The 25,410-nt window shown below is 35.3% G+C and overlaps 1 protein-coding gene across 1 annotated transcript in view; it reads right to left on the bottom strand.

The window, feature by feature from the left end:
• Positions 1 to 304: 304 nt before the first annotated feature.
• Positions 305 to 25,410, bottom strand: part of LOC149550314 (L-type lectin-domain containing receptor kinase SIT2-like) — an 88,600-nt gene continuing 63,494 nt past the window's right edge. Inside the window, exons 3-5 of the mRNA XM_089794457.1 lie at positions 2,814 to 2,887; positions 2,640 to 2,714; positions 305 to 2,411 (exon numbers count right to left, since the gene is read on the bottom strand). Coding sequence (XP_089650583.1) covers positions 305 to 2,411; positions 2,640 to 2,714; positions 2,814 to 2,887 — 2,256 coding nt within the window. The remainder of the gene's footprint in view (positions 2,412 to 2,639; positions 2,715 to 2,813; positions 2,888 to 25,410) is intronic.

The raw sequence follows: 25,410 nt of genomic DNA, 5'->3' as shown, positions 1-25,410 counted from the left end.
CGATTCTGTTTTATTGATCCAACTATAAAGATCAATAATAAAGACATTTGACTTCTATCTAAAAGATGTGATTGCATATAATATCTCAATTGAAACTTCAAAACAAAACGTGAAGTTATATCGGAGACGGAAGATAAACAGTCACAAACAATCCGGAGAATGATCTACAATGAAGCGATCGAACAGCCTGTACACTAATCTTAATTTAAATCCTCGAATCTCCCGATAAAAACTACTCCCAGAAAACCACTCCCCCATTAATTGGCAGTAAGATCCGAGCGAGTATGAACATATTTGAAACACGCTATTGCTGACTAGCGAAACTCAATGACTCAGAGGAAGTGTCAAGCGAGTCGGATGGTGGTCTGTACTTCGAACTATTTAAGCTCTTGGCAAGAACCTCGTGGCAGGTGCAGGCTCTGGTACTCGCAGACGAAAACAGATTCCTTGAATTCCAGCCGATTAATCCTCTGGGAGTACTTACGCTTCCGTCAAAGGCAGGAGAAGGGAAAACAACTTCCCCCTGAAGAATCTGCCACACCTGTCGAATTCCCAGCCTGCTCTCGGCCTCCGGGTGCGAACACAAGAGTCCCAATTTCAGCACTCTTTCCATCTCTTCCCTATCATATTCCCCACACAGCTTCGGATCGGCGGCCTCCAAAAGCCTATCTTTGGTATAGAGCTCGCAAACCCATTCGACCACGACCACACGCTCGCCCTCCAGGGACGGATCCACGGGCCTCCTTCCGCAGGCGACCTCCAACAGCAGAACACCGAAGCTGAAAACGTCCGAGCTCGGCGTGGCCTTTCCCGTGTGAATCAGCTCCGGCGCAATGTACCCAAGAGTCCCAACCACATGCGTCGTTTGCGGATTCTCGCTGTGGTCGTACAACTTGGCGAGCCCGAAGTCCCCGAGTCGTCCATTGAGGTTCGAGTCCAACAACACGTTGCTCGATTTGATGTCTCTGTGAACAACCCTCTTCTCCCCTTGCTCGTGCAAATACAGCAGCCCAGCGGCGACACCCTTGAGTATGTTATATCTCTCGCACCACCGCAGCACCGTTCTGGGGTTATCGAAGATCAACTTATCGAGGCTCCCGTTGGGCATGTAGTCGTAGACTATAAAGAGCTGTTTCTCTCGCCTGCACCACCCACGCAGCTGCACCAGATTCCGGTGCTGCAGCCGCCCCATGCTCGTTATCTCCGCCACGAATCCCTTCATTCCTTCACCGAACTCCCTCGTTATGCATTTCACGGCCACATGCAAGCCGCTATTCGGTAAAACGCCGCGGTAAACTCGACCGAACCCCCCGAGACCAAGGAACTCTTTTTCGCTGAAGCCGTTGGTCGCAACGGTGAGCTCCTTGTAGGAGAATCTATGCGGCCAAAACTCCAGCTCCCAGTCTTCCATCTCTTGCTTCCTGTACCTCTTCTGCCCTCTACAACAACTCCATACGACCGCCAGTGTAAACACGAACAGACCCACGGAAGCCGCGGCTATGAAAGCGGGCTTCGTCCTCTTCCCCACGGTTGTACTCGGCCGGGAAACATCGACGGGCGGGAGAAAGGTGAGATCCAGTGACGGCGCCGGACCGTTGGTCGTGAAACTCCATGCAAGAATGTAGTGGCCTTCAGCCAGGGATCCCGTGGAGGCGCAAAAACCGATGTACATCTCTTCTGTAAATACCGACGACAAATCGATATTTCTGGAGAACACGGGCCTCTCTGGCCTGGCCAAACCGGCGTACGTGATGGCCACGTCGAGTTCGTTTTTCGCGTGGTCGTAATCGATCCAGACCTGGATATTGGCTCCGCTTGGCGTATCAGATCTTGTGCCGTTTTGCAGACTGTTGAGGGCGAGATAATTGGCGTCGGGGCCTTGGAATCCGACCTCGTCGAATGTCTCCACAATGACGGCGAAGATATGATTGGCGCCATGGCCCTTGGTGCTGATGTTGAGGAGACTAACGAAATTATGGGTTACATATGGAGAGAGAGTCGGGGTCGGCGTAATGACGAAGGCTATTCCGTCTCCGCTGCCCTCCTCAAAGGGCGGGTGAAAGAGAGAGAAGATGAATGTGGTGCTGAAGGAGAAAACTGTGCTATTGTTTTCGCTCGGTTTCAGTCTCACCGGGATCGAAAATAGCACCCGCCCCTCTGAATTCTCAGTACTGTTGGTTAGCAAGATCGCAGATTTTGATTCGACCTGAGTAGCCCTGCCCAGCAGAATGAGCTTGTCCGTTTTCTCGAACTGGTCGAATAAGAAAGTTGTACCACCATCTGCTGCAGTACAAGCGGGTATCACCGTCATTCCAATTAGAACGACTGCTATGCAAACCAGGCTTCGCATTGTAAGAATTAGCGAGTTTGCCGACTCTTTGTTCTCATACTTGTAAGACCCTCTGCCCGGACTTCACATCAAAGACACTTTATTGTCTTACCAGGCGTTGTGTGTTAGCCAACAAATTTTTGCCTCGGAGAAACTTGGCAGTAACAAACATATGCCTTGGAAATACTTCGCCGGACAACCACCGTGTGTTTTTTAGGATAATGGAACTTTTTAAGGGAAAAAACTTGTGGGGACTCTTTATATCACACACGCAGCTAATGGCTGAGCTAACTTATTTGGTTGGTTTTACAGTGGCCAGCTTAGTGTAACGACTACTATATAGGGAATGTAGGTTTCTACCGTTTTTTTCTTTGCTGGATTATCTCTGTAATCAATTGCTGTCCAGAATTTTCATTCGTCGTATTCAAATAGGTTGCAACCGTGCAATGACTAAATCAGAACTTTTTTTGTCGTTTTCCCATACAGTTTATTGTATGGCTCTCGAGACACTGAAATATGTGTAGCGCATATTGGACGAAGCATGATATGCTGCTGACCCTGTTATAAAGTTATTTCGTAGGTTGAAGTGTAACAGGATGTAAAAACAAGTAAATGAGGTTATATCTTCAAATTTTATAGAAGTCAAAATTTGCTGTGGGTTTTTTTGGTGTTGTTAAATGAGGTTATATCTTTAAATATTTAGTAGTCAAAATTTGCCGTGGTTTTTATGTGTGATGTTAAATAGTTTTAAATAGCCTATTAATAATCAAGTCTTATGAGTGCAATGTTCCAATATCACGAGGGATGAGGTTGAGGTTGTGTTTTGGACAAATTTGGTGAAATAGATACTCTTCAAACCTTGGCTCTTAGATGAATTGGTTTCAGCCTATAGAATCGTACTATTAAATTGAGTAGCTAAAACTACTTTGTGAAGGCCCCTGCTAGGTTGGTTGTTTGAAGGTTTTGTGCTTATTCTAGAGTATGAAGCTTACATTTGAAACTTCATAATATTATGTTTAAATGTAGCAATAAAGAATGACACATAATTGTGATTTATGTTATAGTTGTGTTGATAATAAATGATCTATGAGATATAATAAGCTAGGGAGAAGTCCGAAAGTTTTATCATAGATTATCCTGAATCGCCGTTCTTAAAAGAGCCCCAAAATATTGAAAAATACATGTGCTAATAGTCGATCACACATATACTAATAGTCGATTATTTTTTATCTTTTTTCAAACTATATGAGACGTAAGATAATTAGGAAAAGAAATTATAAGCAACAATTTGATTAGTATATGCCAACCAAAAAAGATAGTTTTGGTTGGCATATACTAGAGGTAGTAGCAAGCATCTTGAATTAGATTTAGCTGAATTTAATAGATTGATGAATTATATATATATATATATCAATCAAAAATAGTTTTATGTTAGTCAATGTTCACATGTATAAATAAAATAGAATTAAACTACCTTTATATTGCATAAATAAGCAATTATATATACTAAATTGAATTTAAATAGAATATGAAATATATAAATATGCTATATGATTTTTAATTTTTTTTTTATAAACAATTCAAAGAAAGTAAAAGCGAAATGAAACTCATTACAAAATAAGAAAACAAAATGATATTTTAGAAAAATAAAAATTTAAAATATTTATGTTTGTTAAATCTTAATCTTAATCTTTTACTTTAGTAATAATTATAAATTATAACTCAATTTTATCTGAAATTAATAACACCTTTCTCACCTTGATCCCCAAAAAAGATGATCTTGAAAAGCCAAGAGATTTCAGACCTATAGCTCTTTGCAATACCATTTATAAAATAATGTCTAAAATCTTAGCGAATTGTCTTAAACTGATTCTTTCCAAGATTATATTAGAAGAACAAATTGACTTTGTTGTAGGTAGATCAATCCTAGATGGTATACTCATTATAAAAGAAACTCTACGCTCAGCCAACAAAATTAAAATGGCAAGCATGTTCATGAAATTGGACATCCAAAAAGCTTATGACATGGTTGACTGGAGGTTTCTATGCAAAACCTTAGAAGCCTTTGGATTCTCACACCAATGGATTAATTTTATCTATTAGTGTATTTCTACAACCAAGATTTTAGTCCTTATTAATGGAACCCTCGAAGGTTTCTTTGATACTTCAAGAGGGATAAGACAAGGAGATCCTCTATCTCTATTCCTTTATATTATTATGGTAGAAGCCTTTGGGAGACCAATTACCAAAGCTCATAAAGAGGGAAAAATAAACAAAATTTCAGTAACTGAAAATGTTCCTAATATTACCCACCAATAGTATGCAGATGACACCATTCTTCCAAGTGAAAGTACAAAAAATGAGGGCCTAAATATCAAATCTATCATCCAATAATATATGAAAGCTTCTGGTCAAAAAGTGAATGCTGCAAAATCTAAAATCTTTTTTATTAATACCAAGCCTGAAAAGAAAATACAGATTTGTAACATTACGAGTTATAAAAAAGGCACATTTCTATGCAAATACTTAGGAATAGAGTTAGAAAAAGGTAATAAATCTAATAAGGCATGGTATAATATTCTTGATAAAATGGATGCTAGGATAGGAGGTTGGAAAGATAAATAGCTCACTAAAGTTGGAAAAGTTACCAAGGTTATAACAGTGCTATCTGCTCTTCCAATGAATTTGCTCACTTGCCTTCCTTTAGCTAATCATACCAATAAGAAGATCGAGGAAAAACTTAGAAGTTTTCTTTGGAATGACTCTGATGACTCTAAAAAGTTGGCCCTCATAAAATGGGACAACGTATGTAAACCAAAGGATTTAGGAGGTTTAGGTATAAAAAAATTATGCTGGCAAAATGAAGCACTTGGGGCTAAACTTACTTGGTGCCTTTTTGTAGAAAGTGAACACAAATGGGATAAAATCATGTATAAAAAATACCTTAATGCATATGATCCCTATTCCACCTTTAGAATGAGGACCCTCCCCAAAGGATTTGAAAGCTAGAACTTTATAGTTAAAAGTCAAGCTCTCATTAGTAAATATCTCATGTGGGATGTTGGAAAGGGTGACGAGGCCTTATTTTGGGAAGATTCATGGGATGGGAACCCCCTAGTAGATAGAATGGGTATCCCAAAAAGTATTAAAGAGCTATTAGTAAAATACTAGGGGTGCAAGGTAAGTGATTATAAAACCAAAAAAATTATTGATGGAATCAAAAGATGGGAATGGAAATTAGTGGAGAATATAGATATAGATCCTACAGTAAAAAAGGTATTCAAAAATCTAATTCAGAATAGGAAAATTAAGCAATTAGATAGAAATGACAAACTCATTTGGGAAACATCCAAAGATGACAAGTATAGTGTCAAAAATGGATAAAAAGCGATCACTCATTCCCAAGAGTGGGAAGAAGTGGACATTCCTCTTAAACTCTGTTGGGATTCGGGTAAAAGTGCAAAGATGTGTCACCTTTCAGGTTGACTTATCAGAATGACTAAATTTGATTATTTCTATCCAAAACACATTTTTTTTCAAACATATGATCTTGATAAAATTATTCTAGCTAAGTTATATATGGTCTCACACTTTTCCAATTGAAAATGTCTGTTAAATGCATGTTTTGTACTAGTTAGTATCCAATTACTAATAAACTACAATTATTTTAGAAAACTATTGTTTCAATAACTCTTACTATTTATTATGATATTTTTTTAATAACATATAAACACCATTTTATAGAGCTTAAAGTCAAGGATATTCTCATATAAAGTTCATAGTATTTTAATTAGATATAGTATATTGTAATGAAAAAATTCTACAAGTACGTATTTTAACACTCAAGAAGATGTTGATTTTGAGAAAGAAAAATAAATTAAATAGTATCAATTTTTTAAAAAAATTACATGATGTTCTAGAGGAAGAGTTCTCTTCTAGAATCTATAATTTTTCTTTTGGTTGGAATAGATTTATTTCAAAAAATGTGGTGGGAGATGAAAATTATCAATTTGAATAAGTTTAAATCTGAATCATTAAAAAAGAGAAAATATAGGTCTAAAGCCAATTTTTATTTTTGATTGTTCTAGCTACCTATATTATCGATAACATAATCTAAGATCAAAGGGAAATACGTTTATTTCCATATAGTTTTGTGGTGGGAACTAGACCCCTAATTCTTAGCATTTTTCAACGACTAAAATTTATCTTTAAAAAATGGGAAAATATATAATTTCTTATTCCAAATAATTATTAAAAATTGTAATCCTAAAACTCATCCATTTCTACACATTTCATTAGTTTAATTCATTTTAAAATTCTAAATAGTAATACTAGTTTTATGTCATTGAATGTGAATAACTACACCTTTGTTAGCCTTTTCCTTTGTAAAAGGGTAACACAGGTTTGTGCTTTTACCCATTCATCCTGTTTGCCAAAGGCAAGTTTCTTTTTATGGCTAGTTTTTCTGAATAGGATCTTAACCACCGATAGAATATGTAAGATAGGTGTTGAGGGTCCTTCAAGATGTGTGCTTTGTAGGCATGATAGTGAAGATACTAATCACATCTTATATAAATGTCCATATACACAACTCTGCTAGGAATGGCTTAGAAAAATGCTGGGTTGGACCACCTTGATGCTTGTATCCCTTATTGAATTCCTTAAAGGCTTGCCAATAGAGACTAGTAAAGGTATATACAATAAAATTTGGAATATCTTCCCATCTATCCTTATGTGGGAGATATGGACAGAAAGGAACAAAAGAATTTTCTATGATCAGGATATGCAGTCAGATGAGATTCTTAAAAAAATAAAGCTTGTATAGTGGAGACCTTAAACATTCATCTAACAAAAACATAGAAAGAGGAAGGATCATTTTCCAGTTGGGATGGACTAATAAAAAAGAACTAGAAAAACCTAATTAACCCTCCACTTATTTATAAAAAGAAGAATAAAGAAGCAAGGGAGAACTGCAGATGGATCCCTCCACTGAAAGGGTGGACCAAGTTAAATTTTGATGGAGCCTTAAGAGGCAATCCTAGTACTACTAGAATAGGATGTATCATTAATAATGCATCATGAAAGTGGATTGCTAGAAGGGTTAAATCATAGATTCTACAACTAACAATCTCGTTGAACTAGAAGCTCTATAAGAAAGTCTCCAAATTTGCCTAGATTTAGGCTTATCAAAGATTATTATTGAAGGAGATTCACAGATAGTTCTAAATGTCATTAGGAAAAGAGTGATGCCTAATTGGGTCCTAAATTCAAAATTGGAAGAAGTACTTAATATTTTGGACCATTTCACAGATATTTAGATACTCCATATTTTTTGGGAAGGTGTTAGAATTCTTTAGAATAACTGAGAGCGTGGGGGGGGGGAGGTGAATCAGTTATCCAAGGTCCAATGATGTCCAATGCAACTTTTTCTACAAATCCTTAATGACACATAATTAAAATTATCATGAATGTAATTTGAACATTAAACAACCATGAAAAATTAAACATACATCACACCATAACACTAAGGATTTGATAACCCAGAAACCCTCCAGGAATAAGAAGGTAAAACTGGAGTGGAGATGATACCCACAAAATAACTACGCAATTGATTTCAACCACTTTTGATGGTCTGCCCTGTTAAAGGCCCGCCCTATTAAAAGCTATAGCACATTGTTAAATATGACCCTGTTAAAGGATTTAAGAACATTCAACTTAGAATGTCAACCTGTTAAAGGATTTACATAGAGCTGTTAGGCTCACCCAAGTCCATGGGATTTACAATCACCTTCTCAAAAGAATCTTTCATCCCTCTCTAAGGATCTCCTATCCTCCTCCTAAGGATCTCTTTATCCTTCTCCTGAGGATCTCTTTATCCTTCTCCTGAGGATATTCTATCCTTTTCCTGAGGCTTATCCACCTAGCTGTTAAGCTAACCTAGAAATGTAGGGTTTTAATATCTAATATAGTGGTAAGAAAGTATAATAAAGGTTTTGATCTGATACAAATTGCAACTTCAACCTTGCAGATTTCAGATCACTCTTAAGTCCTTTTCTTTGATTGGCTTTCCTCCCTTGCAGTGCTGACAACTTGTTCACCCTTCAAGATCTGTCTCCTTGAGTTCTTCCACTTGTTATGCCAATGCTCTCTCTGGTCACTCGATCAATTTAGAGTCTTGATGCTCTGTTCTTACTCCTCTTGGCATGATTACACTTATGACCAATTCCCTCTCTTGCATGTGCATTTGATCTCTGACCTGTAACTTCTTATAAGAGTTTCTGTTCTTGATTTCCCGCTCAAATATTCCTTTCCAACTTTAGGGTTTCAATGGATTAGGTAGAATATAATGTATCTGTCCCATATCTTGTTTCTATCTAGAAACTTCATGATAGATCCATTAGCATTCACCAAAAAAAAAATTTTACATAGTGTTCCGTGCCACCAGCTCATCATTCTTATCTTCTATCTAGTTCACAAAATTCTAGATAACTATCATGTCAGCTTAGATCTGGCAAATCTTTGACTTTTCAAAATAATGCAGCAACTTAGCATCATTGGTTTATTGATGCTCGACACCTTCTGTGTTACTCAACTTCTTAATATTATTTACTGGTGCTAGACACTTGTATCTTGCTTGACATCTGTATCTTGCTCGACATCTATATTTTGCTTGGCATTTGAATCTTTCTCGGCACCTATATCTTGCTCGGCACATGAAAACTGCTCAGCACTTGATCTTCACTCGGCACCTGAACACTGCTTGGCACACACTAGAACTTAGTTAATCCTTACATCTTTAATATGTCTTAGTGTGTCCATCCTCTATGTCTTAGAATATGTCATCAATACATTATTTCATCAATGGCTTAGCTGATCCTTATACTTCATTACAACATCATAACTTCAACCTTTCTCTAGGTACTCTAGTTACATCTTATTGACTACAACCTCCTTGTCAATCAACCAATTGATAGTATTTGGATCACTAAAGCAATTGTCATTCCTGCAAGTAGCAAGTTTGACATCAATAACAAAACAATGATTGAAACATTCTTTACCAGTTCCATTTCTCTTCATTCATGATCTTTTCAATCATTTTCAACAATGTCCCTCTTTGGCATTGATGGCAAACCAAACTGATCAAATGATTAAGCTGATCAACTTAGTTACCACCAAAATCTGAATCTTTTGTTTTGCTTCTCCTTTGGACTGCTGCATCTTTACTCTATATTCCTGATCCTTCATATATATCTCCATATATATCTCCCTCTTAATTTGTGTTGATTAGTTTCTCCTATATCTCCCTCTTTGCATTTTCATGTTTTCTCCTTTTGTCACCATGCTTGTGACTAGTCTAGAGTTTTCGCTCCTGTTGTCATCCTCTGCATCACTCGTCTGATATTTCAATGATCTACTCCTATTGATGCAGGGCAACTTTTATGTTGCTTTAGACTGCTTGAGTTAGGGGAATTACCCCCAACTTGCCTCTAAGATATTCATAAGCATCCTTTAGTAATGGTTTGGTGAAGATATTTGCAATTTGTTCCTTTATGTGAATGTATTCCATCTTCACTCATTTGTCTTCCACCAATTCTCTAACAAAGTGATACTTGATTGCAATATGCTTAGTTTTTGCATGCATTACTGGATTCTTGGATATGTTTATAGAACTTGTATTGTCACAATACAATATTACAGGTTTAGTTACCTCTTCTTTCATTCCTTTCAATAGATGTTTGAGCCACACAATGTTTGTGCAATTGACTGCTGTTGCCACATATTCTACTTCTACAGTGGACTAAGATGTACATGTTTGTTTCTTACTAGTTCAAGTAACGAGCCTTTTACCTAAGAATAATTCTCCTCCACTTGTGCTTTTCTTGTCATCAATGTTTCCTCCCCAATTTGCATCTGTGTATGCATTGAGCTCAAACTTCTCATTCTTTTTGTAATATAGGCCAAAATCATCAGTTCCTTTGAGATACCTCATTATCCTTTTTACTGCCATGAGATGATTTTCTCTAGGATTGGCAGAGAATCTAGCAACTATTCCAATAGCTAATGCTATGTCTAGTCTGCTATGTACAACATATTGTAGCTTTCTAATCATGGATCTATACATTGTTTGATTGACTTCAGCTGATTCATCATTTTTAGATAGCTTATGTCCTATTGCCATTGGTGTGCTGACAGGTTTGGAGTCTTCCAATCCAAACTTCTTGAGTATCTCCTTGATGCATTTTGATTATGTCACAAATATGCCATGTTTTAGTTGATGTACTTGCAATCCTACAAAGAACTTGATTTCTCCAAACATAGACATTTCGAACTCATATTTCATTTTGTTAGCAAAACTTTTGCAAAGTGCTTCCTTTCCTCCAAAAACTATATCATCCACAAATATTTTAGATGCAAGAATATCCTTACCTTCTTCTGATTTGATGTACATGTAGTTTTTGTGATCGGTTCTTTCAAATCCTATTTGCACCAAATACTTGTGAAGTCTCTCATACCAAGCTCTAGGGGCTTGCTTCAATCCATATAGAGCCTTGTGTAATTTTCATACCTTATTTTTGTTCTTTTCATCAACAAAACCTTTTGGTTGCTCTATGTAGACTTCCTGTTCAAGTATACAATTCAGAAATGTAGACTTTACATCCATTTGATAGACTTTAAATCCTTTGAAGGCTGCATATGCTAGTAAAGTCCTTACTCCTTCCATTCTAGCAACTGGAGCAAAAGTTTCTCCATAATCTAGTCTTTCTTCTTGTGCATATCCTTTGCAAACTAGTCTTGCCTTGTTTCTTGTGATTTCACCATTCTCATCTAACTTGTTTCTAAACACCCACTTGGTTCCAATCACATTCTTATCAACTGGTCTTGAGACTAAGGTCCATGTTTTATTCTTCTCAATTTGTTCTATTTCCTCTTTCATAGCATTATACCAGTCATCATCTGTTATGGTTTCACTTACTATTTTTGGTTCCATTTTGCTGAGTAGACATGTTTCATTTCTGAGTCTATTCCTTGTCATTGGTCCTACCTCTTTGTTTCCAATAATTTGATTTGCAGGATGATGCCTTTTCACATACTTTGCCAATACAGGTTCTTTTCTTGTTTGCATGTTGTCTTTTTCAGAATTTGTATCCTCATGCATATTTTCTTTAGGTATTTGTTCATTTTCTTCTTGTTGGCTATTCTCAGAATCTGAATGAATATTTTTTGTATTCTACAGCTCAACTTCTGAATGTGTCTGTTGTTCAGCATTCACTATCTGTGACTTGGCAGATACTGTATTCTGTTGATGATTGTCATTCTGAGTTGCAACTTCACCATTATTAGGTATACCTTCATAAAAGTATACAAAGGTCTTGTATTCTTCTGCTTTCTTGGTGTTTTCAGCACTTTGAGCTTCTGCAAGCTCATCAAATTTCACATTTGTGCTTTCTACTACTTTGTTAGTGTTACTATTCAAGAACTTATAAGCTTTGCTTCTAGTAGAATAACCAAGAAATGTGTCTTCCTCACTCTTTGCATCAAATTTTCCATTCCTAGACTCTTTATATATAAAGCATTTGCATCCAAATATTTTCAAATGTTTTACATTAGGAGAATGCCCATACCATAATTCAAAAGGTGTTGCATTTGTACCTTTATTGACTTGAACTTTGTTGAGTGTGTAGACTACAATACTTACAACTTCTCTCCAATACTTGAATGTAACAATTTTCTCCATCATTAAGGTCCTAGCATAGTCAATAACTGATCTATTCCTTCTCTCTGCTATACCATTTTGAGGTGGAGTTCTGGGTGTTGATGTCTGCCTTTTAATTCCTCTTTCATTGTAGAACTCTTCAAATTCCCTTGATGCGAATTCACCTCCTCTATCAAATCTAAGACATTTTAGGCTCTTTCCAGTCTCTTACTCAACTCTGGCCAAGTACCATTTGAACATTTGGAATGCATTTGATTTTTGTTTTAGGAACATGACTATCATCATCCTTGAATAGTCATCTACAAATAGCATTATGTATCTATCACCTTTGTAGCTTTGTACTTCAATAGGACCACAAAAGTTAGTATGAACTAGCTCTAATACTTCATTGGAAGTATAAGTCTTGCTTTTGAAAGTTGACTTGGTCATCTTCCCTAGTTGGCATTGTTTACACATGGTGTTGTCAGGCTTCTTCAACTTTGGTAGACCTCTGACTTTCTTCATTTTGCTGATGCTTATTAGATTGTCAAAATTTACATGACATAGCCTCTTGTGCCATAACCATACATCATCAGTTTGAACAATGAGACAAGAAGCATCTTCCATGTCTAGGTAAAACAAATTACTTTTAGTCTAATCACCTTTTCCTATTAGACTTCCTTGAGAATCATAAATCTTAGCAACTCCTTTTTCAAATTCAACCTTACATCCTATGTTGCCTAACTATGAGACACTTAACAAGTTATAATTCAGTCCTTCAACATAGTATGCATTATCACATGATATCCTTTCAGTAAGCTTGATACTACCTTTCTCTTTGATCTGATATGGTGCATTGTTACCAAATCTAACACTATTTCCTTCATATTGAATAAAGGCAATGACCTTACTTTTGTCTCCAGTCATGTGATGAGAGCATCCGCTACCTATGATCCATCTATCATTCTTGTTCATGTAGGTTACCAGTGTAGTTGCTTCATCTTCATCTGATTCATCTTTCATAGCCACATAGACTACTTCATCATCATTTTCGTCAGAGTCTTTTTCAACAATGTAGCATCTTTTGCCTTTACCTTTGTACTCCTTATTTTCCTCTTTCTTATTCTTGAAGTTGTTTCCATCCTTGTAATTTTTCTTTTGTGTGCATCTGGCTGCAATGTGACCAACTTCATTACAATTGAAACAAATTATTGGTATCTTACCTTTGAATTTTCCTCTTCCTCTGTGAAATCTTCTTGCTAGTAATGCCTCCAATTGGTCCACATCATCTTCATCAGTGCTGTTATCACTAGATACATACTTTCCTTTTCCATTCTTTTTCTTTGTTTGTACCTCATCATTGTCTTCTATTGTCAATTTGGCTTTGAATGCAGATTCAAAGTTTTCTGGCTTGTAGTTGTCAAAGTTGGATAGCTCAAAGGTAGTAAGTCTTCCAATTATTCCTTCAAATGTCACTATTTTGCCTAGTACACAGCTTAGCTCTTCGATGACTGATACTCTTATAGCATAGATGGGAAGCAAAGTTCTCAAGTATTTGCTACATACTATTTCTTCTGCTAACTGTCCTCCTAGGCTTCTTATGGCACTGACTAATTCCTTCATTCTTGCACTGTATTGAGCAACATTCTCTCCTTCATCCATTTTCATATCATCAAATTTTCCTCTTAGGCTTTCTCTTTTGGCTCTCTTGACATTATCATCTCCTCCATATATTCTTGATAATGTATTCCACATCTGATGTGAAGTATCACATCCTTTGATGTCATCATACTCGACATAGCTTAGTGCCAAAGAAATATCTAACATTGCTTGATTGTGCTCCTTCTTCTTGCTCATGTCATCTGCAGTGAGAGGTATTGCAAGGTCTACATGGTCAACTATGATTGAGGTCTGTGCATAGTCACCTATTGATCTGAGGTGTAGCTTCATCAAACTTTGCCATGCAACAAAGTTGTCTTTGTTTAGCTTGGGAACTTCTGTCTTGGACATCTTGATTTTCCTACTGCTAGTACCTTGAAACAAATCAGCAGTTGGCTCTAATACCAATTTTTAGAATTCTTTAGAATAACTGAGGGGGGGGGGGGGGGAGGGGGTGAATCAGTTATCCAAAGTCCAATGATGTCTAATGCAACTTTTTCTACAAATCCTTAATGACACATAACTGAAATTATCATGCATGTAATTTGAACATTAAACAACTATGAAAAAGTAAACATGCATCACACCATAACACTAAGGATTTGATAACCCAGAAACCCTCTAGGAATAAGAAGGTAAAACTGGAGTGGGGATGATACCCACAAAATAACTGTGCAATTGATTTCAACCACTTTTGATGGTCTGCCCTGTTAAAGACTACAACACATTGTTAAATGTGACCCTGTTAAAAGATTTAAGAACATTCAACTTAGAATGTCACCCTGTTAAGTATTTACATAGAGCTCTAAGGCTCACCCAAGTCCATGAGATTTATAGTCACCTTCTCAAAAGAATCTTTCATCCCTCTCTAAGGATCTCCTATCCTCCTCCTAAGGATCTCTTTATCCTTCTCTTGAGGATCTCTTTATCCTTCTCCTGGGGATCTTCTATCCTTTTCCTAAGGCTTATCCACCTAGCTGTTAAGCTAACCTAGCAATGTAGGGTTTCAATATCTAATACAGTGTTAAGAAAGTATTAGAAAGATTTTGACCTAATACAGATTGCAACTTCAACCTTGCAGATTTCAGATCACTCTTCAGTCCTTTTCTTTGCTTGGCTTTCCCCCCTTGCAGTGCTGACAACTTGTTCACCCTTCAAGATTTGTCTCCTTGAGTTCTTCCACTCATTATGCCAATGCCCTCTCTGGTCACTCAATCAATTTAGAGTCTTGATGCTCTATTCTTACTCCTCTTGGCATGATTACACTTATGACCAATTCCCTCTCTTGCATGCACATTTGATCTCTGACCTGTAACTTCTTATAAAGAATTTTTGTTCTTGATTTCCCACTCAAATCTTTCTTTCCAACTTTAAGGTTTCAATGGATTAGGTAGAATACAATGTATCTGTCACATATCTTGTTTCTATCTAGAAACTTCATGATAGATCCATTAGCATTCACCAAAAAAAATGTTTTACATAGTGTTCTGTGCCACTAGCTCATCATTCTTATCTTCTATTTGGTTCACAAAATTTTAGATAACTATCATGTCGGCTTAGATCTGGCAAATCTTTGACTTTTCAAAATAATGCAACAACTTGACATCATTGGTTTACTAATGCTCGACACCTTCTGTGTTACTCAACTTCTTAATATTATTTACTGGTGCTCGACACCTGTATCTTGCTCGAAATTTGTATCTTGCTTGGCATCTATATTTTTCTCGGCATCTGAATCTTTCTCGGCACCTGAAAATTGCTCGGCACTTAATCTTCACTCGGCACCTAAAGATTGCTTGACACACACTAGAACTTAGTTAATCCTTACATCTTTAATATGTCTTAGTGTGTCCATCCTCTATGTCTTAGAATATGTCATCAATACATTATTTCATCAATGGCTTAGCTGATCCTTATACTTCATTGCAACATAATAACTTCAACCTTTCTCTAGGTACTCTGGTTACATCTTATTGATTGCCACCTCCTTGCCAATCAACCAATTGATATTATTTGGATCACTAAAGAAATTGTCATTCCTGCAAGTAGCAAGTTTGACATCAATGGCAAAAAATTTATTAAAACATTCTTTACCAGTTCCATTTCTCTTCATTCATGATCTTTAGATACTCCATATTTTTTGGGAAGATAGTTCAAAAAGGCAGATCAACTAGCAAATAAGGGTGCTAATGTTAGAGATTTTTTAATTTTTAATGATTAATAGTCTTTATAGGAACCTCAGGTACATAAGTATAGCTCTTAATATTTAATCTTAAGAAAACAAATCAAGATCTAGTACCAACTCCAATTATAATTGTATAATTCAACTAAATCAGACCGATAGAACAATTCAGCTAATTAGGACTTGTATAAATAATACCTCCACCATTAGTCTTAAAAAGCCTTAAATAGCCATAACACCTCCCAGATTAAAAAGTCTTAAAATACACATATCTTTGTATTTCTTGCAGTATAAACATGCACTCTTAGGCTATACAACAAACTCAGGGGGAGACGAAGAATAATTAGTAAGGTTCTTAAAAATAGATATATTTAAAACATAGTTTATAATTAGAATATAGAAGACATATCTAAATATATGTAATATTACATCTTCCACATATAAGAGGAAAGTTTCACAAATTATGATAAGAGCACTTGTATGGATACTAGCCGAGTATTTATTAGGTATTAATCATTTCTAGGACGTGTTGTTATTGCACCCTAAACAAATCTCCTTATATATTTCTCCCCTACTTTTCCATCATTTGGTGACACTAGGATCTATTAAGTATTATCACAATTCAATGCCATGTAGGTTGCATCAACTGTTGATGTCACTTATCTAGGCATTTATAGATCCTTCGCCTATAGAGTGAGTTTCCTATTTTTTCTTAATATTTTTTCCTTCTCTGTCAGTCTGAGCTAGTTTAAACCCTAAGATGGATACTAATATCATCTTATTCCATGCTTCTGCGGTGCAGACAATGGCTTTCTGAGGCAATGTGAAACCCAAGAGATGGAATTGACTACTAAAACCAGTGGATGACATGACTACGATTGGAGTGAGCCATGTCATAGGAGAAGGTATTTTCAACTACAATTTCTCTTGGAGAACTAATAGTGACATTATAGGGGCTTTTACAAGGTGTTTGGCCAAAGCCAAGGTAGAGAATTTGGGAATGATTAGACTCTGCCATAATGTCTTTGACCCAGTTTGGTGTGTGGGTGTGGAAGAAGCTATAAAGAGCATTGATGAGAAACTTAGGATTCCTCTTTACAAAAATTATATGGCACACCCACCTAGTAGCTTTGATTTGGCCATGGTAATTAGGAATCCATTTTCTTCTCCAATGGAGAGGGATTATTGAAGACTATAAGAATTTTCCTAAGGGAAAAATTCACCCAAGAACTAAGAACTCAAACACAAGAACAACTATAGACCAAAAATGGAGAGAGTATGATCAGAATAACAATGTATTCAATAACTTGATACATAAGAGTACACTAGGAGTGCCTGAATATAAAGGCCTCAGGAGAGCTTCTAGAATGCATAGAAGTTAGCATCATGATGTGTCATACAACCAAGCACATGTCCACAAAATATGGATTATCCTCCCTTAAGCACGGAAGTAAGTGCGGTGATGAGAGGATAAGCCTACAAGGGCGGGACACACAAATCAGTGTTGTAGACGCCATGTGCTCAAATAGAGGTGCATACTCCTGTGTTGTCAACATGACAACTAACAAGGTGTGCAAAATCCTAAGTGTCTCACAATAAAAATAATAAAATAATGCAATATAATTAAATAATGCATTAACCTAAGTACACTTAAGTAAGTGTAAATAGTGAAGTACTTATTTACACCAACAAAGACAACAACAAGGTTTGGCTCAAAAATTATCTTGGCATCTTTAAGTCTTATATCCATCCAGGTGTGGAACTCAACAATTTGGAGGCATTGAAATTTTGTATCCCTAACATGGAAAATTCTAGTAGGGAAAGGAGTGCCTTTGAATTCTCACCAAATTTTTAGATAGAGAATGCCAAGGACATTGCAGAGATTATCATGATGTATTGGAAATAGGAGCCTGATTTGGAGGACTTATACATGCAGGTGTAGTTTGGTTGTTAAGTGTTGGGTTTCTAGAAGATTGGTTGGGGGTGTCCCCTACTTTGTTTTCCTATCTTGCTTTCGACCTTTGGTGTCAGTTTTGTTCCTTCTTAGCTCTTTTTCACCTCTCCTTTTTCCTTGTAGGCTTTATTTTTAAGGATTTTTAGGGTGTATTTGACATGAGCAAGTACTATATATGTAACTAAGTTCCTTATTTTAGATCAAAATAATATATAGTAAGTTCTATTTTTAGTCTTTGCAATTTCTGAAGGATAATGTTAAGATCTGTATATAGGATGATCTATATATTATCCTGGCTCACACTTCAAAAGGTGGTTTGTAAGTATGGTAGTAATGTATATAAGCTCGGGTGATTCATTATCTAAAGACCTCTATATGTAAGTTCATGTTATCATAAATAAATATGAATGTTATTTCTACATTAGTTTGATGATGATGCAGGGTACGTCGAAAGTAACTAAGGCCAATGGCACACTTAGCTACCCAAACCACCATGTAAGAGTTGACACAATGGAGGCAAACACAAAAGAGAATAGCACCATAGAGAGAGAGAACAATATTCTTTTATTGATTGATGAAATGATTAGCATACATGCCTAGCTGTAAGGCCTTTTGGGATACGACCAGATACAAAATACATTCATGATCTAGGATCCAACTTCAAATTGGCACTTTCTAGTTCTACCTTCGAATCCCCTCTCAAAATTGCCCTAGCTTTAAGCCTAAACACTCTATTTATACTAGCCAAAATGGATTATAGATCATTCTAGAACATAGAGAAGCCACAAGTCGGCTCTCAAAAAATATTAAATACCCATCATGAAAATAAACCTAACATTAAATACCTGAAGAGCCACAAGTTGACCTGCATCAACAATTAAATATCCAAAAATTGATGTCGGAGAAAAATTGTGATATCTCCTAGCTTCGATTGAATTAGAACTCATGCTTTGAACTGTGGGTATTATTTTAGGTCCTCTACAAACCCTTAATTTTACAAAGTCTGATTCACCAAGGATAATTTCACATTCATCCAAAAAGTCAAGCACATAAAACTATTACACAAAATTGTCAGAAATTGATACTAGAAGAGAATTTCCATATCTCCCAAATTATGAGGAATTCGAATTTTTACCTTTGATAAAAGGAATTAATTTAGGTCCTCTTTAATCTCTAAAAAGTGCATCCTCTCATTCATTGTGAAAAATTAGTTACATGGTCTGCAATGGGCACCCAGAAACCAGAAAACACAGTTTCAACAAAACATAGTTTCAGCAGCAAGGTAAAAACTAAAAACATACAAGATCATAACAGTGCAACCCAGGATGCTTTCGCATTAGAAAAATAGGGATGGAAGAAATTATTATCCAAAATCATTGAGATGTCACAACCTAAGCTAAATCCAACTCAGATTGAGAAATCCATGAAACATCTTCCATAGGTCTATTCTTCCATTTTACCAGATATTCATAATAATCTTTTCCCCTTGTATTCTTACCAACTCCATAATCCAATATCTATTCAACTTCTTCAATCTACTATAAGATATATCCATGTCATTAGGTAACTCAATTTCATAAGCATTTCCACTGTCATACTTCTTCAAGATCTTACAAGGTCCAAACTTCTTCATCTTCAGCTTACTATATGTTCCAAATATCTTTAGATGACCTTAGGCTTCATTCCAGTGATAATCTCAAATTTTTTCTTCCTTGTAATCCTATCCACAAAATTATTATATGCAAATTTAGCTTGTGCCAATACCATCTCCCAATTACTTGGCTTATTTCCAACTAAACATCTCAGCAAATTACCCAAGCTTCTATTCACAACCTCAGTCTATCCATCTATTTGTGGATGGAATGTAGAACTAAACTTCAACTTAGTACCCATCTTCTTGCACAAAGTCTTCCAAAAATAACCAACAAACTTACTATCTCTATTAAAAATAATACTTTGAGTAGTCCATGCAATCTCACAATCTCTTTAAAGAAAAGATCAGCAACATGCTCAACATCTGATGTCTTCTTACATGGTATGAAATGAGCCATCTTAGAAAATCTATCCACTACAAAAAATATGAAATCATACCCCTTCACTATTTTAGGTAATCCAAGAACAAAATCCATACTGATGTCACTCCAAGGTTTCTCAGGAATAGTAATAGGTGTATACAAAAAACCAGTATTTTGACTCACTCCTTTTGCAACTTGACAAACTCCACAATTCTTTACAAAATTTTGAACATCCTTATACATTTATGGCCAATAATACATCTCTTTCAGCAAACTCAATGTCTTATCAATTCAAAAATGTCCAACCAATCCACCACTATACTTTTTCTTAATCAGATTCAACCTCATAGAACTTCTAGGAATACACAACTGAATACTTTTGTTCAACATACCTTATTTAATGAAATACTTATCATACTTACTTATGTGATCTATTAGATTTGGTGCTCTACACTCTCTCCATGCCTCAGAAAAATTAGGATTAACATCAGGCAGCTCTTTGATTTCATCAAAACTAAGAACTTCAACCTTCATTTTAGTCAACAAAGAACATCTTCTACTCAATGCATCAACAACTTTGTTAGTAACTCCACTCTTGTGCTTAATTAAAAATGTAAAATTCTATAAATACTCAACCCACTTCATATGTCTCTAATTCAATGTATGTTGGCTTCCCAAGTATTGTAAAGATTAATGATCAGTATATAGCATAAATTCCTTAGAAATCAAATAATTTCTCCACTTCTTCAATGCTTGAACAATAACATAAAATTTTTGATCATACATAGATACTTCCTTTTAGCATCATTCAACTTTTCACTAAAGAGAGTAATAAGTTTACCTTCTTGACTTACTACAGCTCCTGTTGCACTACCACTTGCATCACATTCAACTTGAAATACCTTGTTGAAATCAAGCAAAGCCAATATAGGTAATTCAAAGTCTCTAAACTCTTATCAACTCCATGTGTCCACTTGAATTCCCATTTATATCCTCTCATTGTCATAGTCATAGAATCACAAACAACACTAAAATTCTTTATAAACTTTCTGTAAAAACTAGCCAAACCATGAAATGATTATCTCACCCACATTCTTAGTTGTAGGCCACTCCAAATTTTTTTTAACCTTCTCAAGATCCATCCTCAATCTATTAGCTGAAATAAAAAATCCCAAATACACAATCTCTTCTTGCATAAATGAACACTTTTTCAAATTAATCAACAACTTTTCCTCTTTCAACCTTTGCAATTCTTGTCTAATATGATCAAGATGTTCTTCCTTGGTCTTATTGAATATTAGAATGTCATCCAAATAATTAATCACAAAGTTACCTAGAAATATTTTCATAACTTCATTCATCAACCTCATGAAAGTAGTAGGTACATTAGTCAAACCAAAAGGCATAACCAACCATTTATACAAACCATCTTTTGTCTTGAAAGCAATCTTCCATTCATCACCTTCTCTGATTTTGATACGATGATAGCCACTCTTTAAATCAATCTTGGTAAAATACTTTGCTCTACTCAAACAATCCATGATGTCATCCATCCTTGGCATAGGAAACCTATATTTCACTGTGATTTTTTTAATAGCTCTAGAATCAGTGCAAATTCTCCATTCTCTAATCTTTTTAGGTGCTAATATAACAGGTACATCACATAGGCTAAAACTTTCTTTTATCAAACCTTTCTGCAATAATTCATGCACTTGTGTATTAAGTTCTTCATTCTCTGTAGGTATCAATCTATATGGTGCTTTGTTTGGAAAACTAGCTCCAGGAATTAGATCCATACAATGACTTATGATTCTTATTGGTGGTAAACTATCAGGAATATCATCAACAACAATATCTTTGTACTCATTTAGCAATTCTATGATTTCTACTGTCATTCTATCATTACCCACTTCTGCTGCTTGGTCATTACTACCAACACTCTGTTCTCTAGGAACTATAGCAGAACATACTTGATTCTTCTTTACTTCCTTTTCAAATTGCTTTTCATTAACCATGCAAAATTTTTATTGCAGTACAACTAACCTCATCTAGACTTTCAATAAAAGGCAACAATATTTTTTTCTTCCCATTTACCTAAAGAGTATATTGATTCAATCTCCCATCATGTACAACATATCTACCATATTGCCAAGGTCTACCCAACAAAATATGAGAACAATCCATGGGCATAATATCACACAAAACTTCATCAAAGTAATGTCCAATTTTGAACTTCATAATAAATTTCTTACTTACCAATATCTTATGCTCATCTTTGATCCATGAAATATTATAAGGTTTGGGATGTTTTAGCCTCTGCAACTATAACTTTGTAACCTGCTCTTCTGATGCCCAATTTGTTGAACTTCCACTATCAATGATTTCCTTGTAGCATTTTCCATCCATCTTACATCGAGTCGTGAAAAAAATTCTTCTAAGGATAGGTTCCTCATCACTTCCCTTATTACATAAGGTTTTTCTTATCATCTGATTTTCTCCAACCTCAGGTCCACTTGGTGAACTCTTAATGTCTCCTTAAATCACAACATTTCTATTATTTTGCCCACTTTTAAAAGATCTACATTCAAAAGATCTATGTCCTTCTTTACCTCATCTGAATTAATTACCATGAAAACCACCTCTAGGATAAGAATTACCTCTTCCTTGATAAGATCTAGTACCTCCTTGGTATGAACTACCACCTTTCCACTTGGTCTTGTCTTTGTAACCATTCTTCCATTTAGATTTTCCTTTATCATGCACATAACTATCAAATCTACCACCTTCTCCATAAGATCTACCTCTACCTCTCTGGAATCTACCACCTCACCTCTTTTTCTTTATTCATGCTTCTTTGTCAAGATCTCTTCAGCTTTCAAGGCATATTGATATGCTTCTTCCACACTTTCCAACTTCACAAAACTTATTTCATCTTGAATTCTAGTTCTCAATCCATTTATGTACCTTGCAATTTTCTCAACATCATCATCCACATGTCCAGATCTGATGTCCAATCTATATAATTCCTTAGTATACTCTTTCACAGTCATGTCCTTTTGTCTCAAATTATGCATCTTTCTCAAAAAGCTAACTTGGTAATCAGTAGGAAGGAATTTTTTCTTTACCTTGTTCACCATCTTCAGCCAAGTTCTAATCAATAGGCTTTGAATGTGCCCTAGATAATACTCTCAACAATCTTTTCTCATCTTGTTCTTCTTTAGGTTCTGGATTATGGTTTGGTGGTGGTGCTGCTTTATCATCACATACATCATCAAGATGTGCTCCTCTCCTCTGGGCTATATCCAAAGCATCTAATCTGACTGAAATTTGTCTCAATTCATCCAATATAGCATTATTGGCATTTCCTCTACCACGAACCATCTTTACAAATCGGGTTCTTGCAAGATCATAACCTTCTACAAGTTATAGGTCAAATCTGCAGATCTGCAACCCTATAACCAAATCTAAAACAATTTTCTACATGATCCAATGTCCACGAGGATGGACCTCAAGCTTTTATACCACCTGACATAGGGTAGGTCAGAAGTAACTAAGGCCAATGGCACACTCAACTACCCAAACCACTATGTGAGAGTTAACATAATAGAAGCAAACAAAAAAGAGAATAGCACCATAGAGAGAAAAAATCATTTTCTTTTATTGATTCATGAAATGATCAGCATACATGATCTTCTAGGTTACGACCAGATACACAATACATTCATGATCTAAGATCCAACTTTGAATTCACACTTTCTAGTTCTACCTTCCAATCATCTCTCAAAACTGCCATAGCTCTAAGCCTAAACACTCTATTTATACTAGCCAAAATGGATTATAGATCATTCTAGAACATAGAGAAGCCACAAGTTGTCTCTCAACAAATATTAAATACCCATCATGAAAATAAACCTAACATTAAATACTTGAAGAGCCACAAGTTGGCTTGCATCAATAGTTTAATGTCCAGAAATTTATGTCTAAGAAAAATCATGTTATCTCCTAGCTCCAATTGAATTATAACTTGAACTTTGAGTTGTGTGTATTATTTTAGGTCCTATACAAACCCTTAAGTGCACAAAGGCTGAGTCACTAAGGATAAGTGTGCATCCATCCTGAAAGTTAAGCACATAAAACTGTCATGCAAAACTTTCAAAAATTGTTACTTTGGGAGAATTGCCATATCTCCCAACTTATTAGAAAGTAGAACTTTTACCTTTGATATAAGGAATTAATCTAGGCCCTCTTTAATCCATAAAAATATAATCCTCTCATTCATTGTGAAAAATTAGTTACATGGTCTGCAACAGGCACCCATAAACCAAAAAACACAATTTCAGCAAAACACAGTTTTAGCAACAAGGTAAAAATTGAAAACATGTAGGATAGAAATGCCACCCAGGATGCTCCTACATCAAATGAGAATAACTTTTTCATTTTATATCCTTCAAACAGAGTTTCTTGTTAGGATTGAAAAGGATAAGGATGAATAACATACTAATATTTTGCTAAATTAAATCAGGCCCTATTTTTTCTATTGGCTGTGACAGAGGTAGTGTTTTCAATATATCATGTTATAAACTAAATATGGAAGTAAAATTGAGAAAATGTGGATGATCTAATCCATTCTGGGTTGGTGAAATAGAGTAATGTACACAATAATTATCGGAAGCAACTCTACAAAGAACAAACTCACAATATGATATTCAGAGATGAATCTAAATTAAGTAGTAAGGTCAAAAGTCTAATTTATGCATGGAATTACTGGTCAATAAAATTTCAGTTCTTCTTAGATAAAATTAAGACTTCTATACATATACTTGGTTGAGTAGGACTTAGAACATTTGACAATGGTTCTTACATAGTTTAAAGAATGTAAGGATCAAGACTGCAGTATTAATGATTACTATGGTAAAATTGAGAGAATTCATTTTATATTTTGGACTAACTCCAGCAATGGCTAAGAAAATTATTTTAGGTATACACTACCAGGAAGCCAAGGATTTATTAATCAAAGGTTTTTTTACTAACAGTACTAACACTCAATTTAAGTTATATTTTTGATCAATGGGTTTGCAAGGTGCCATTACTCCATGCAAAATTAAAAAAGAGGTACCTTCTAGTTATATAAAGATCTGGTCAAATTAGTCGCTCTCTCCTTAGACAAAGAACTAATAAAGATCGATATAGGAATTACTAAAGATTACAAAACTAAGAATATGATTCTAGTCTTTCTTTCTATATTTAAAATAGATTACGAATAATGGCAATTTGGGCATGCCCCTTTTAATAATGTAAAAATAAAGAACTATGATTCCAGACAATACTGGAGGTTTTCCTCTCTGTTCTTTCCCACTAGATGTCTATTCGAAAGGGGTTACTCTATTGTTCAATTTTAAATTTTAATATAATCAAGGCTGTGGCTATTTACTGATTAAAATAAATAAATTATAAATTATAATAGAAAAAAATATATTTGTATTTCCTTCTAAAATATATATACATTTTGAAAACATTTAAAATAAAACTTAAAAGGAATCGATACAAATTTTATAAAAATAAATAAACTATATAGTG

Source organism: Cupressus sempervirens, chromosome 7 (genome assembly GCF_028749045.1).
Source record: "Cupressus sempervirens isolate cs-2001-9-10 chromosome 7, ASM2874904v1, whole genome shotgun sequence".
Classification (NCBI taxonomy): Eukaryota; Viridiplantae; Streptophyta; class Pinopsida; order Cupressales; family Cupressaceae; genus Cupressus; species Cupressus sempervirens.
This window is presented reverse-complemented; position numbering and strand designations above follow the sequence as displayed.